Genomic DNA, 15,673 nt, shown 5'->3' with positions numbered 1-15,673 from the left:
CATCTGTAGAAATACATGCAAACCCTCTTCCCCAAACAGTTAACATATCTGGTCCCTTCCATTCACCACTTTCTAGATCTCTCCTCATCAACTGGCCATTATCTAAAGATAGTGGAGCTGTTCGCACTGAACACTGCTCTTCCAGTGGGCTATGAAACCTATCTGCCAGAGCCAGTGCATCTTTGTCAAAAATCAAGAAGTTAATTGTATAAAGAGAAAAATTTAGAAGTTCTCTAAGGTTACCTGTGGCTCCCCGTTTTTTTTTTTGTTTTGTTTTTGGAGGGTGTCTTACTGTCTGTGTTTCTCCTTTCTACTAGTGCCTGTCCTTGAGGATTAAAAAGTATGCCAGCGGTGTGTAAAATCTTATACTATGCACAAAAGTGTGCAAAATATTTAGAAGCATATGCAGGTGCATTATCTGTTTTTATTGCTTGTGGCACATCCATAATTGCAAATGCTTGTGTAAGGAAGTCAGTGACCACTCAGGCAGTCTCTTTTGCTGCTGGCATTTTAAAAGTAAATTCTGAAAAGGTGTCTACTACAATATGGATTTATAATGGTCATATCCATTTGCCAAATTTCATTGGGTCTCAAACCACAAGGGTTCTTTCCTGGAGGGAGCTTAGAAGCATGGAAAGTAAGACAAGCTGTACAGGCTCCTAGCTTCTTCTTTTGTTATCCCAAACTGCAAACATAAAGCTCGGACAGCCTGATGATATTTAGAATGAGATTCTTGGGCTGCCTGAAATAAAGGAGTATTGGCTAATATGATTAGAAGGTTATTGCCTTTGAATTTCCATAAAAAATAGGACCTGGAAGTCTACTATGAGAGTGGACATCAAGATATAAATCTTACCTGAATATTTTCTCACTTGCTCTTGAAGTTCCTTAAAGAGCTGATATATAGTAAAAGCTACAAATTTTATTTGGACTGTGGCAATTCTTTGTACCACATCTACTGAATAGGTTGAATCAAATATTATATTTACATGTCCTGAATAACAAAGAAAAAAGCCCAAGAAACACCATATGGTTCCATCTTCTGACTACATGTGCCAATAAACATCAAAAATTGTTGATGAGACTGCTGCATGATTTCAAAATCAGCAGGAATCATTGGATTCCCTGAGGCATGATAAGACTGTTGTAGGACTTCAAAATCTGCAGGAATCATTGGATTCCTTGACACATGAAGTAATGAACAATAGATTGATTTTGGACTATCTCTGGGACTTATGGACATGTATAATTTCTCATATTGATTTATATTGTTTGTTACATCACTACTACCCTGTATTATAGTACTATGTGCTTGTGCAATACCTCCCATGTTGATGGATTTATGTACACCTTGTTTCAAGTATACTTCTCCAGAGTTTCTGCTCTCTACATAAAATTATTTTCAGTTTCCTATATGGGATTTTAAAAATAAGTTACATCTGTCTACTTGGAAATCCTGTGGGTAGCTTAGATTCAGGATTGTGATAATTTGCTAATGTTAGAAAATTAAGCATAGTATTTAAGATTATTAGTTTTATTTGAAGCTGCTAAGTGTAAAGAAAGGCTTAAAAATCAATATTTGGATTGTTGAGTTGTTTTGGTTTCACTTTTACTTGGTTTACATGAATAACTTTGGCTTTCTTTTTTCTTTTCTGATGGAAAAGTTTATTTTTTAAATGTTTTGCTACTTTCTTAATGCTTTCCAGGAAACTGATTCTGCTATACCAGTGTCTCAGGTAAAGGTTTTTGATAGTTGCAAGCCTTCTTAGTTGGAGACCACCTTATTGCTATTTTTTTAGACATAGTTGTAGTTTAGATTGTGTGCTGCTTGTCTATATCTAATGTTTTGATTTTAGCTAAACTTATAAAACATTCTCCACACTTCTAAGTAAAGAACCAGCTTGAAAAATTGTGCATATGGATACCATTGAATAATTGATATAATCTAGATTTTAAAGTGTGAACCTGGGTGTGGCGGGAATCACTTAAAGGAAATTCAGAAGGAAAAAATAAATAGAATACAGGTCAAAATTGGTGTCCCCATAGTGAGTCAGATTGCAAGGCTACCAAGGGAACTGCTTTTGGGTAGGACAAGAGGCCCTAGTTGTTAGATGGGGAGTTATTTAGAACAACATGGCCAATTCAGACTGTGAAAGAAGGAAGCACTATTGTTCATATCATTGCTGAGCAAGAAAAAAAAAAAAAAAAAGAAAGCTGTACTGGTCAGTGAAGCTCCCAGATTAGGTTACAAGTGAATTAGGTGATAATGAAGATTGTCATGTAACAAGTGTGTCAAGTGTTTCTTCTCAGAAGATTTTTTTGTCATCATATGAGTGAACTTTTTGAAGCTTTTGTAGTGTATGTGTTTAATCCAACTTTAAGCTATTTTGTGAAGGTGTATTTTATGTGCAATGATCTTTCTGAGGGTTACAAAATTGAGTAAAATGAAGCATTTTATCTTAGATAACATGTACATTTTTGACTACCCATTACTCTGACTAATAATTATTGATGGATGGGATAAAAATAATGTGTTACTATTTTTGGACCCTACATGTATTTGTAAATTATTTTAAAGAAAGTTTTACATTATAAATAATATAAGTTAATATAAGTAGCGTTTATTTTATTGTCAAATTTAATATAAATTTAATAAAGTCTTCACAAAGGCCTTTTTATATTTAAGAAAAGCTTTTCTAACAAGTTATAATTATGATAGAAACAAACAATAAATAGCATTTGAAAGTTTAAAACTTTACAAAGTCTCATGTTCTGTTACTATAAATCTAAACCTATTAGCTACTGGCTAGTGATTATGAGAAAATAAATGGAAGAAAATTGAACCCATTTTCTTTTTGCTGGGGAATGTTATATATGTTGAATTGCTACTTATACTTTTAGGATTCTTCTCTTTGCACTTTTTTATTTTGGAAAAAAAAACAGCTTCAAAGGAAATGATTTGCAGTCTAGTTTGTCTATTCTGAATATGCCTTGACATATTTTTAGAACTGTTCAGAGTTTGAAATGTAAACTTTGAAGCAGAGTGCTAAATGTTAGCTATCTGCATCTTAGCGAAATGAGAACCCTGTATTCTGTCAAACATTTGGTCAAATAAAATTGTAATGGAATCACATTTCTTAGACAAGTAAGAAATTGATAGGATGCTATCTCATTTAAGTGGGAAAATAATTATATTTTCCCAAAGTGATGTAAAGTGTTAGGTGGCTGTATTCTTATGTAACTACATCCACAATATTTCATAGAACCAGGACAGTATTTGCCTGTAATTTCAAAGGTTAAAGATAACTTCTCTTGTTACTTTGTATTTTTATTAAATGTGAAAACTATTTGAATCATTTATGTTCCTTCTTCTTTGCAATGGATATAACAGTTTTTGACCATGATCATGGTTGAAATTTTTTATATTTTCTTAAAGACTGGAATATAAGGGTATTAGAAACTGTGAAATAATATCTGACTTGTCTTCGACATTACAATGATATTAGAAACTATGAAACAGTATTTGGTTTGTTGCCAACATAAAATGATGTAATTGTTTTTAAAGGCAAGAATCAGTCTTCCATCTGCTATTTTGATTAAAATCCCAAGAATTGGGTAACCAGAATTGTTACCATTGCCAGGAGCAATTCTTTGAATGCAAACTGATGTTAAATCAAGCAATGACACATTATTTTCAAGGTCATTTTTGGTTAGGCTGGAAGCAAAGCAAGTATTTTCTTTTTTCTAGAATACTAGTAAAAATTTAAAGGATTGAATATTGTTGTTTTACAAGATTTTATTACAGTTCTATAAGCTTTGGAAATGAAATATACAATTTTTGCATTTTGGGAATAAGACTTTAGCAAAAATGATAACAAAATCAAAACTAACATAGATCTATGCTCATTACATAATTGGCACATGCCAATGAATTATTGATTATTTATGGTATTGGAGAAAAGTGGTAGTATGTGTGAATAATTCAAATATAATTGCTGTTCGTCCTTGCTACATATTCAATTTTAGGGAAGGGAGACTGGTTTATAGATCCCTCTGCTTAAATTATAAATGGATTATTGGATTAAGACAGAAGTAAAATGTTTTTAATCCTTTAAGCAAAAAGACCATAACAGTGGTAGGAGCTTACTTGAATACAGGGGTAAAGTCAGATTGAAATTAAAATTTGCTAGGAGTTGTTTTCTTGGGCTGCTATAGAATGTGGGGACAAAGTGTGGTGGAGGTAGGGCATCTGTTACTTAATGGAAAGAGAACTGAGTGACTTTTAACTCTATTAGCTGTTACCTTGGTAAGTTACTTCTCAGAGATTCCATTTTCTCTTCTGTAAAATGAAGATAATATGATTTGCACAAAGTTTTTCACAGGGTTATTACAAGGATCCAGGGAAATAATTTAGGATGAGCAGAGCTATCATTAGCACCTGTGTAAACTGAATACAATCTGTTTAGACTTTGAACTGCATTGGCAATCTTAACCAATAACCTAGACTTCTGATACCATTAGTTAGTCTTTATCTGTTGTTATTAAAAATCAAAATCAAAATCATCATCTAATGATCAGTGTTTTGCACTCTAGCCTTTCAAAATTTAGCAAAGTTGGTCTTTGGTCACTTCCAATGGGAAGCTTTTCGGGTTTAATAGGACATTCCCGAGCTTGCCCCTCTGCAGTCAATTTTCAAGAGGCAAAATCTTCTTTCCCATGTTATGAGACATCATAATACTTAGAGACTCAAAGGTCTTGGGAAAAGCAACTTGAGAGGTGGTTCAATTGTAAAAAGAAATAGTTGGTCCTTTAGTCTAAAAACCCTCTAACTTTATGATCAGAAGTGCCTAATCCTCAAAATAAATTTGTAAAGATATTTTCTAGTTTATAGTCTTTGTTGGTTTTTTTTTTCATGTTAAAATTATATTGTCTGAATTCCAAAATTACTAACATTGTTTTGATTAGGAGCTAAGGTAATAAATTGGGGAAAAACAATGCCCCAAAGAAGAGAAAGCTCTAGGGGCTGTCCTTGAAGTGTTATACCTAATAATACACACCTCAATTAATTTCCATTCACATTTTTTTTCTTTAAAATTTTCCCTCTACATAAAGAAGAAAATTTGCTTTAGGACTAATAAGTAGCTATTGGTCTGTTAAATCATTGGAGCATTGTCCTATTTACTGTGTTTGTGACCAAGAATGACCTTGATTTTTTGTATTTTTTATTTCTATTTTGTATTTTGAAATATAATTATCACCAGGTCTTGTACATCTATGTATAAACCTACATGTTAATAAATCAAAACATAAAGAGTTATTAATCATGAACATTGTTTCAGTGTCTGGGTTTCATAAGCTCTTCTAGCTTGTCAGTACTATTTAATGTACAAATTTTTGCTTTATTTATGATTTTTTAGGCAGCTTGGATTTTGAAAACAAGAGCCCTAACTGAAATGGTCTATGTAGATGAAATTGATGTAGATCAAGAAGGAATTGCAGAGATGATCCTGGATGAAAATGCAATTGCTCAAGTTGCTCGTAAGTGCTTGGAAGGATCTTAGAACTCAGTCTAATTCTCTCATTTTACAGGTAGGAATCCAGTTCAAAGAAGAAAACCCAGTGCTCTATGCAGAACCAGAATCTAAACCCAACTCTTTGGACTCTGTCTGTTCTGTCAAACTGCCTTTTTTATGTGCTTAATAGTACTCATTGTGAAATGGAATGTAATTGCAAGTAAATCTTTTACTGTGCCCTGGGTCTAAATAAGTATACTTTCCATGTCATTCAAGAAAATAATTCTGCATTTCAGATATGAAATAGGTGATACATAAAGCATAGGCTTCCTGAGACTAGGGACTATTATTTGTTTTTATTTTTGTTGGTTTTTTTTTTTTTTTTTTTTGGTCTGCCACATAGTAGACACTTAATAAATATTCATTCCCTAACATAATGTAATTTTACATTTGTTAATGGCTCATTTAAAAATATTAAATTTAATACTATTTAATTGTACTTCCCAGGGAAGGGAGCTTAAATTATTAAAACAAATTGAACTATGATATACAGTGACTATTTTACAATTTCTTAGTAATTGAACAACAGTATCGTTTAGTTATATCACGTCTCTTCTGCCAGATGCTTGTATCTTAAAAAATGAATGTATTAGGAAATGTTTAGCTTTTCAAGTTGTAAAATTCTTCTCTTATTTATTAGGGCCTGGAACATCTTTGAAGCTCTCTGGAGCCAATCAAGTAGGAGGGCCTAGTCCAGCTGTCAGGTACATCTTTTATTTTTTACTACCCTCTGACTTGTTTCTTAAAATTATATTCTCTCGTTTTCATTACTCTAATAATTTCTTTTACTTTAAATAGACCAATAACACAAACTGGAAGACCTATTACAGGTTTTGTCCGGCCTGGCACCCAGAGTGGAAGGCCTGGCACTATGGAACAGGCTATTAGAACACCCAGAACTGCATATACTGCTCATCCTATTACTAGCTCTTCTGGAAGATATGTCAGGCTGGGAACAGTAAGTAACTCTGCCTTTACTACAATACTGTTAACAAAAGTATCTTTCTGTAATGTGACTAAGTTTACCCTGTGTAAACCTGTTGGATTTCTGAAGGTAATTCTTGCTTACTTATTCTGTCTTTAAAATTTTTACCTAAATTATATTCATTTGTATTTTAAAAAATAAAGGTTTCATATTACTCATCTCAGAATTCCTTTTCTCTTTAGGCATCAATGCTTACAAATCCTGATGGGCCTTTTATAAATTTATCTAGACTGAATTTAGCCAAATATGCTCAAAAACCAAAATTTGCCAAGGTATGTGAATTTTTTGCATCATTTTTATATATTTCACTGTTATAATTTTAGTATAAAGCTAAAAGCCACTGCATTTCATTTTAAAGATAATTATTTTGACTACAAATGATCTGGGTTGATTTCAAACTGATGAAATCATCTATAGTGCCGAGCTCTAGGTCTTATCAACTTATTCACTACTGTTTCTTTTATATAAAGACTCTTATTTCTAAATAAAAATCACAGATTTCTTCCCCCCTCCTCACCTTTTCTCAAAATTTCTTTGTCTGATTTTCTCAAAGAATTATTATGTATACAATATGATCTGAGATTGGTTTTTGGATCCCATCACAGTTTTATAACCCAAGCTCTCATAGCAGTTTATGATTACATTCTTTCTGAGAAATATAACTCTTAGTCTAAATATTTATAAGTTGTTTAAAAAACAAAACAAAACCTCAGCCCATTTCTTAAGAATCTTTATGACGTTTAAGACAAGTTGCTCTCAAAGTGTCACAAATTGATCTTATTACTAAAGAATCAGTGATGTGAAGGTATAAAGAACTTGGCTAAGAAGACTGGGCATGCAGCATATTTGTATATGTAAATATACATAGAATCTGATTTTTACAATTTACTTAGAATTGATTAAACAAAATATAGAAAACCCATGCAAAGTGGTGTGTGTATAAATAATATTGTTCTAAGCTAAAATATATATTTAAGTACTTTAGAAACCCGTTTTCATGAATTTGTAGCTATAACACCCTATTACTCAAGTTATCTAAGTTGGGAGAATTTTCCCAAATGTTAAATGAATTCAGAAATCTTTAGTCCTAAAAAATAATGTCTTGGGGAATAGAGAATAAAGAACCAATTTGTTCTGACCAAATATTTTCTTTGAGTGGTCTGTTAAAGACAAATAAGGTTCCTGTTTTTTTTTTTTTTTTTCAGATAAATCTGAAAATTTGGAATAAAATTTGGGGAATGGAGAGGAATAATAAAGGAATCAAAAATTAACTGCCTATATGTGGAAATTACTGAAATAAGTTCAGAAGGCATAGGAATTAACAGTTCTTTTTCCTCTTAGGAATTTACCCTTTCTTATTGGTTATCAGAGATTCTTGTCTTCTAGTTACTAGCCCCTTTCTTTCAAGATGGTAATATTTATGTTGTATATTGTTTTTGTGAGTTAAAATTGGAACTTTTCTAAAATAGAAAGTATTTTTCATGAAGTTTTGACTTCCTCTTCTATTAGTAGTCAGATGGACCTACAAGTTGGGAAGCTCTTAAGAAAATATATGAGGGGCAGCTAGGTGGCACAGTGGATAGAGCATCAGCCCTGAAATCAAGGGGACCTGAGTTTAAATCTGGCCTCAGACACTTAACACTTCCTAGCTGTGTGACCCTGAGCAAGTTACTTAACCCCAATTGCCTCTGCAAAAAAAAAAAAAAAATGAGCATTAGTATTAGAACCAAAATAATATCATGATAACTTTTTTCCTACTTCATATGTACATTATTGAAAATAATCAGCATGTTAAACTCTGTGGACTATGTCTTATGCCATTAATATATAATAAAACCCATTTATAGAGAATTATTTTCCTCATAAAGTATATGTAATAAGAAGCAGTGTGCCATAGTAGATTTAGTGTTGGACTTTTTGAACAGGAGTAGGAATATCACTTTGGAAATTGTGTCACAAGTGGATTGGAGTAGGGAGAGACTCAGAGAAGGGAGACCAAGTAGGAGGCTTCTACAGTAAGCTAAAGGGATAGTCTGGAAAGGATAAGGGCCCACACTAGAATAAAGGTGTGAGAGTGGAGAGAAAGGGATAGACATAAGAGGTGCTAAAGAGGAGAAATCCAACAAGTCTTGCTTGGCAATTGGATACCCAAAGTAAGGGAAAAAGTAGAGTTAAGAATGGCCAAGATTGTGAACCTAGGGATTTGAAAGGTTGCTGCTGCCCTTAGTAGAAATAAGGAAGTTAGGGAGAGTATTGTTAAAAAACAACAACAACAACAACAAGAAAAAAAAACCCAACCTTTTTTTAAAGAAATAACAGCTCCAACATCTATAACATTTTATATAGCAATAAGCTTTATAGGGGATCTAGAAATAACTTAAAAGTATAGATCACTTATCTCCCTAATGATAGATTAAAATCTTGTTCCATTTTTTAGCTGATGTCAGTTGATTAAACTCTATGAAAGTGAACTCATATATAGTAGAATTTAGCATGAACTGAGCATAGTGGCCAGTTAAGTACTATGTGGGACAAAACCTAGGTGGTACTTGCCCAGAGGAATGTAAACTCAGAGCAGAATCAGAGGTAGTAAAAAGGTATTTGGTTCATTTCAGTTATTTTAATTTATACAATAAATTGGTGTAATTTTCCTTGAATTCTTCATGTAAACATCATATTAGTCAGCTTTGTCTAGATAGGTTCATTGAGGCTTTGCCTATCTTTGTGTCCTAATGGAAGTAAAATATTACCAAAAAAACAAAACAAAACAAAAAAAAAAAAACAAACCTATCATGAAAGGAATGAGTCAGTCATAACCTCTTTGAGGCATTTAGTTAAACTAGCTGCTGCTATGTTGATTCAGTAGCTGCATTTAATGAAGACAAGCTTTCAGGGAAACTATTTGCCTCAGGTCAGATCCTTGGCAATTCCTCTCTGTGCTAATGAGTTAAGAATGAAGTTTTTGAATAATTTCTTTTTTACTGTTTTTGGTAGTATTTTTACTTTTCCATATATGTGCAAAGAGTTTTCAACATTCATTCACCTTTGCAAAATCTTGTGTTCCAAATTTTTCTCCCTCTCGCTCACTCTCCCACCTCTCTAAGATAGCAAACAATTTGATATAGGTTAAACATGTGTATGAATAATTTAATAGTATTCTCAGAAAATAAAGGAAAACAGTTCTACAACTAAATTATAAAGTCTTCAGACATCCCTACTTTCCATGAAGAACTATTTCTAATGACTTCTTAAGATAATCATATGTAGTTTATGGCAATGAATATTAATTCCCATTGTTTTTTTAGATGTGTTAACAAATATTGACTAATTTAGATATATTTATAAGAGGTTAAGAAATCTGCATTCAGTCATTAAAAAAAGAAATGTTTTTATCTTTCTTGGATTATTAGTACAAGAACTTTGTAGAGGCACTAAATTTATTTAAAATATTAAAAAATAATGTTATGGTCAACTTCCATTTTGTCCAGTCAACAAGTTTAGTGAGGGACTGGTGCTTGATTTTTTTATTTCCCTCTCCTCATTACATCTAGTCAGTTACCCAGTCTTGTCAATCCACCTCTGCAACATTTCTCCAACTTATTTCCTTCCCCCTGGCTCCTATATGGCTGCTCCCCTAGTTCTCTCCCGAACAACTGAAATTGATATTTAATTGGTTTTCCCTTTTCAAGCCCATCTTCTCAGGTTACCAGAACAGTCTTCCTAAAAGCAGAAGTCACTTCAGTCAATAGTCTTCACTTGTTCCCTATTACCTCTAGGAAAGGGAGAAGCACACCTTGGATCTCTGAACTTAAAAACAAACAAACAAACAAACAAACCCCAAAAAACTATATTTCAGTTTAATTGGTTTAACTTATAATCTTATGTGTTTTATGCATTTAAAAACATGACTCTGAGAAGAGGTCCATAGATTTTGCAAGAATGGCAAAGGATTCCATGACACATGGAAAATTAAGAAGCCCTGGCTAGGATGAAATAAAATTCATTAGCTTGGCTCTCCACATCCTGGTTCTGGCTTCCTTCTCTGGACATCTTACCTTACTCCTCTCCCACCACAGACACTGCTACCTTCTATCCCAGAGTAGCTTCCTTTGTCAAATTTCTACGTTTCATCTCTTGCTCTCATGCCTTTGCACAAAGCTGTTCAGCAGATTTGGCACTCATTCCCTTTTCATTTCTGCCTTGCAGAGTCCATAACTTCCTTGAGGGCTGCTCATGTTCCACCGCTCCTGGCAAACCTTTCCTAACTCATTCATTTGCAAATAGGAAACATGTGGGAAGTGTTTATTAAACTAAGTTAAATATCTATTTAGAATGGATAGATTATGAGAAGTTGGGATTCTTTGATTATTCTGGGTGACATTATTACTAAATATCAGATATATGGAGCACTGAGTTTCAAAGATAGAATAAAATGCATCAGTCCATCAACAAACATTTATTAAATGCTTACTCTGAGCAGGCATTGTGTAAGGCTCTGGGGATGCAAATATACATTTCAGCTTTTCTGAACAAAGCATCTTTAATTCAAAAGGAACTCTTAAGTACCTGGCAGTGATCAAAGTCCACAGTCAACATCAGGATTATCGTAAAGCAAAATGTCCCAACAAGGTACCCATGACCTAACCAGCTTAAAATGTAATGGAGAAATATTTAACAAAATAAATAAAATGCATTAGAACAATTTTTGAATAATTTCTTTTTCTATTTTTTAGTAGTATTTATTTGCAAATGGCAATATGTAATTTCTGAGTCATAGGGACGCTTATGAAAGGTTTAGTGGCTTCATTTCTATTTGAGTTTGATAATGCTACTGTAGTGGTTTCTCTTGCTCATTTGTTTCTTGCTTATGAAAGTTTAAAAAAAAGTTTCATTTATTGACCTTTACTGTTTGAATGTGGAGTAAATTAAAGTTAACTATATAATATAAATATTTAGTCACGTGTGACTAAAAGAAGAGAAATTTCTATAAATACCAGACTGTTAAGACTATGTTGTTATTTTGGTTCAATCCATATATTGTCAGAGTAGCTTCTGAGTCTTAATAGAGCAGCAAAGTGCTTTTGTTATAAAAGAAAATTCATCAGTGAATTTATTATTTTCTCTTAATAGGCTTTGTTTGAATACATCTTTCATCATGAAAATGATGTTAAAAATGTAAGTTTCTGATTTCTTTTATTTTCTTATACTATAGTTCAACTTTTAATTGGATTTTAAATTTATAAAATATTACATTTCTCAATTGATGAAGTTGTTAAAGATTCAACAGGTCCACATATTTTCAAAACCGATTGATAACTTTAGATAAAATATATAGCCCAAATGTGGAAATATTAGTATTTTTAAGTTTCTGGCATATAGCATTAGCATTTAAACAGTATGCATGTACAGATCCTTAAAACTACATAAACAGATAAGATGTATTAAGGATATTACATAGATTTTTGTGCCAATATGCTGATTATTTGGAGTATGTTTTCATTTTAAGTACTAAAGGATGGGTTCTTTAATCTGATGAACAAGAGGTGAAAGATGGGGAAGTAAGACAATGAGAACATTAGTTCATATTTTATTTTCTCTATATTTCATAATTACCTTGCCTATTTTCATTTCTTCATATTTTCATAGTAGGTTTACATTATGGATTTGACATGCTGGATCACTTAGTTGCTTAAAACTATAAATTTACTCATGGTAATATTTAAAATTTAGAAGTAGATAAAAAGTTGTAACTTTGAGTTCTACCAAATGAAATGTAACTGATTTTTGCATAGTGCCATAGTTTTTGTTTATTTTTTCTCATTAATTAGAAAAAAATATTTTACATAAATGTATATGCATATACGTACACATATTAGTGATTATAGATCAGTCAACACTTAGTAATTGAGCAACACTACAAGTGTAAGGATGGGTATCTTCTCTGTCTTGATGGAGTTTATAGGTAAGATATGGAATCAGAACTGACATACTTGAAATGTTTATAAAACATTAATTGATAAACTGTATGGTAGTGAATGTATAGTAACCATAGGGGGACTTCAGAGGCCATTGTTGTAAACTGGATTAGTCAGTCATGAGCTGGCATGTGAATAAATGGAAGAGAGGGCAAAGTTTAGTATCGGAAATGAGAGATGAGAGTATTGTAGGGAAGCAAAAAATACAAGTAAAGATGGAGTTAGGAATTCTATTTAGCTAGCATTTAGGTATAGCTCCTTTGAGATTCATACCAACTCTCACTGATGAGATGATATTATTCTGGGGGTTTTGTTTTTTTAAACCAGACCTATGATTTCATAGATGCAGAGCACTTAGCACTTGCTTGGCAACTTATAGTCTGAAAGTGTTCTCTTTTACACAGTCATTTGTGGCATGATTTGAACTAATGTCTTCCAGATTCTAAAATCAGCATTTTACAGATGAGGAAGATGATACTTTGTCACTTGTCTTGATTATGATTAGCAGGGGGTAGAGCCTAAATTTGAACTCCTATTCAGACTCAAAATCCAATGCTCTTTTACTCTACCATAACTAGCTCAGTGTATTCAGTGGACAGTGAAGACATAAGCTAGGCAGAGTAATGTAATGTGAACTAAGGTTTGGTTAAATAGAGAAGGACCTTGAAAGTCAGGGAAAATCATCTAAACTTGATATAATGGGCTAGTAGAGAACTAGTTTTTTTTTATCTAAAGACTTACAAAATGTTTAGAAAGACTCATTTGGCACCCAGAACTATCCCTGGGGCTTGTGGAAACTGGGGCAAATTATATACACTGTATGCTTTTCTCTGCTTCTGACACACATTTTTGTACCAGTAAAATCTAGTTAAAATAAGCATCATAGGCAGCCTTGATCATCGTCAGTGTAAACATTAGAGACAACTGTACACAGAAGTGTTGTAGGGGAAACAAAGTAGAAGAGATGATTTAAAAGGGCCACTTGCAACTAGAGATCTTTATGTAGTGGGGGGTAGAGAAAGGACCTTGTTGCTAGGCAACCAATTTCATTTTCTTAGTTGCAGTTTGTGTATGCATTGTTTTAAAAAATAGACTCAGACCTTTTTAAAAAACAATACAAGTAAACAGTTTCATCTTCTTGTCAGTTTGCATCACTGCACAGTTTTTATTTTAATTTTTAACCAGACCTATGATTTCATTGACATAAGAAACTCTTAAGGAGGAAGTGTCCTTTACTAATTCAAATCAGCATCCACATGGGAACTTATACTCTTAAAGAGATGCCTTGAGCACTGAAAGGTTAAATAATTTACTCAGGGTTACATAGTGATGATGTATATGTAAAAGAGACTTGAACCTCCTTGATAACCACAGTGGCATTGTGCTTGACAGAGCTCTGGGTGATTGTCCCAATTTACTGGAATGTAAAGGCTGCTTTTCTGGCAGATATATGCCATCTGGAAGTGAAGGCGAGAGAATGAGGCAGGCAAGAAGGGTCTGTAGTAACTGGCATGAAGCAAGGAGGGGTAAAGAACTAAGTTGGAAATAGAAGGTAAAGAGAAGATCCATCCCCCAAGAAACATTTGAAAAGAAGAAAAAACAACTTGGCAAAAATTAGAAGAAATTCAGGACAGGTTAAAGATGAGTCCCTTCCAGCCTAGGAGATGTTCCCACTGATAGAAATAGGATTATATGGTGTCGAAGAAGGAGTATTGGACATAGATTCAGAAGAGACTTGAGTCTGAATCTTATTGATGATGAATATGACTGAGTGAATCACTTACTTTCCTTTTTTTCCCTCACAATTCAACTTTATTTCAGTAACTTATGAAAAATTAAAATAAATAACAAGAAATGAGTAGGTGGGGAGCCCAGGCTAGGAAGGCTATAATCCACTTCAGCACCCATTTAAGAAAGGACAAGGGGCAGGGATAAGATTGTGGGTGAATTGACTGTAAAACATATGGGGGTAAAGAATAGGTTTGGAATATAGCAAATGGTTTATATGTTTGATTATTTAAGAAAAAAAGCAATATGTTTTTTTAAATTAGGGCAGATTTCTAAAATTTCAAGTTAGAGTGACTGAGCATGGTAAGGGGGATTGTTATTTCTTTGAAGATATACTTAATACTGTAATAATTAATGATTTGTGTCCTGAGAATATCTCTGGCTATCTTGGATAGAATCCATTGTTGTTGAAAAACAGCAACTGCATTAAATGAGCATATAGGTATAGACCTCATTTCCAAGGAATTACAAATGCAAAGGACTCAAAAGCACTCATGTACCTGTGGTATGCATTTTAGACTTTGTTTTCATACATTTTATATATGAACTTATATCAATTACTTTTCCTGTCTATCAGTATTAATTTTTTCATTCCATATTTTCCTTGAAGAAATAGAGGCATTTGAGCTTAGACAGTAAGAACACTCAGCTGGGATTCTTGTACTATGGGCAAGAAGTTAAAGAAATATATCTTTGAGATGGGAAGCCAAATTAAAGAAATCAATTAATTGGGGAAGATGATAACCAGTTATATAATTCTAGTAAAGAAAATACTATTTAAAATTGAATAGTAACATGAGAAATGTAACACACCAAGAAGGTGCTTTCTCTATTTTTCAGGCACCTATTTAATAAGGAATGCTTAAAAATTACCATAGGAAACAAAAGCTGCCATGTACATTAGTCCATATCTGATTTACTTTTGTATCTCTTTTAATACTTGACCTACAGTATTGCCCTTCCAGTTTTAAATCCTTTGTTTCTGTGATCTTCTCTGAACCTCTATTTTCTCATCTGTAAAATGGTGGTGATATTTGCACCCTTTATCTTACAGAATTGTATAAAGAAAATACTTTGTAATCATTAAGCTGAAATGTAAAAATGAACTATTATTATTTTTTAAATTGTAAACATTATATGAAAAATATATATTGTTTGAATATTCTAGAGATGATTGATATTGAAATTATTTTTTTAACTGAGGCAATTGGAGTCAAATGACTTGCCCAGGGTCACACAGCTAGGAAGTGTTAAGTATCTGAGGTCAGATTTGAACTCAGGTCCTCCTGACTTCAGGACTGGTGCTCTATCCACTGCACCACCTAGCTTCCCCGAAAACAAATTCTTTGATA

General features: G+C 32.8%; 1 protein-coding gene across 4 annotated transcripts in view; it reads left to right on the top strand.

The window, feature by feature from the left end:
- The window catches only part of TTC8 (tetratricopeptide repeat domain 8), a 48,735-nt gene that overhangs the window by 10,982 nt on the left and 22,080 nt on the right, over positions 1-15,673 (top strand). For 3 of the 4 annotated variants that reach the window (XM_074289780.1, XM_074289778.1, XM_074289781.1), the window contains exons 2-6: positions 5,418-5,538; positions 6,214-6,277; positions 6,372-6,531; positions 6,741-6,830; positions 11,689-11,733. In XM_074289780.1, the coding sequence (XP_074145881.1) occupies positions 5,454-5,538; positions 6,214-6,277; positions 6,372-6,531; positions 6,741-6,830; positions 11,689-11,733 (444 nt within the window). In that variant the 5' untranslated portion in view covers positions 5,418-5,453. Of the gene's footprint in view, positions 1-1,661; positions 1,737-5,417; positions 5,539-6,213; positions 6,278-6,371; positions 6,532-6,740; positions 6,831-11,688; positions 11,734-15,673 lie in introns of those variants that run through there. The other variant, XM_074289779.1, reaches the window with a different exon arrangement.

This window comes from Sminthopsis crassicaudata, chromosome 2, assembly GCF_048593235.1.
Source record: "Sminthopsis crassicaudata isolate SCR6 chromosome 2, ASM4859323v1, whole genome shotgun sequence".
Taxonomy (NCBI): domain Eukaryota; kingdom Metazoa; phylum Chordata; class Mammalia; order Dasyuromorphia; family Dasyuridae; genus Sminthopsis; species Sminthopsis crassicaudata.
Note: the sequence above shows the minus strand (reverse complement) of the source record. Positions and strands in the feature narration are given on the sequence as shown.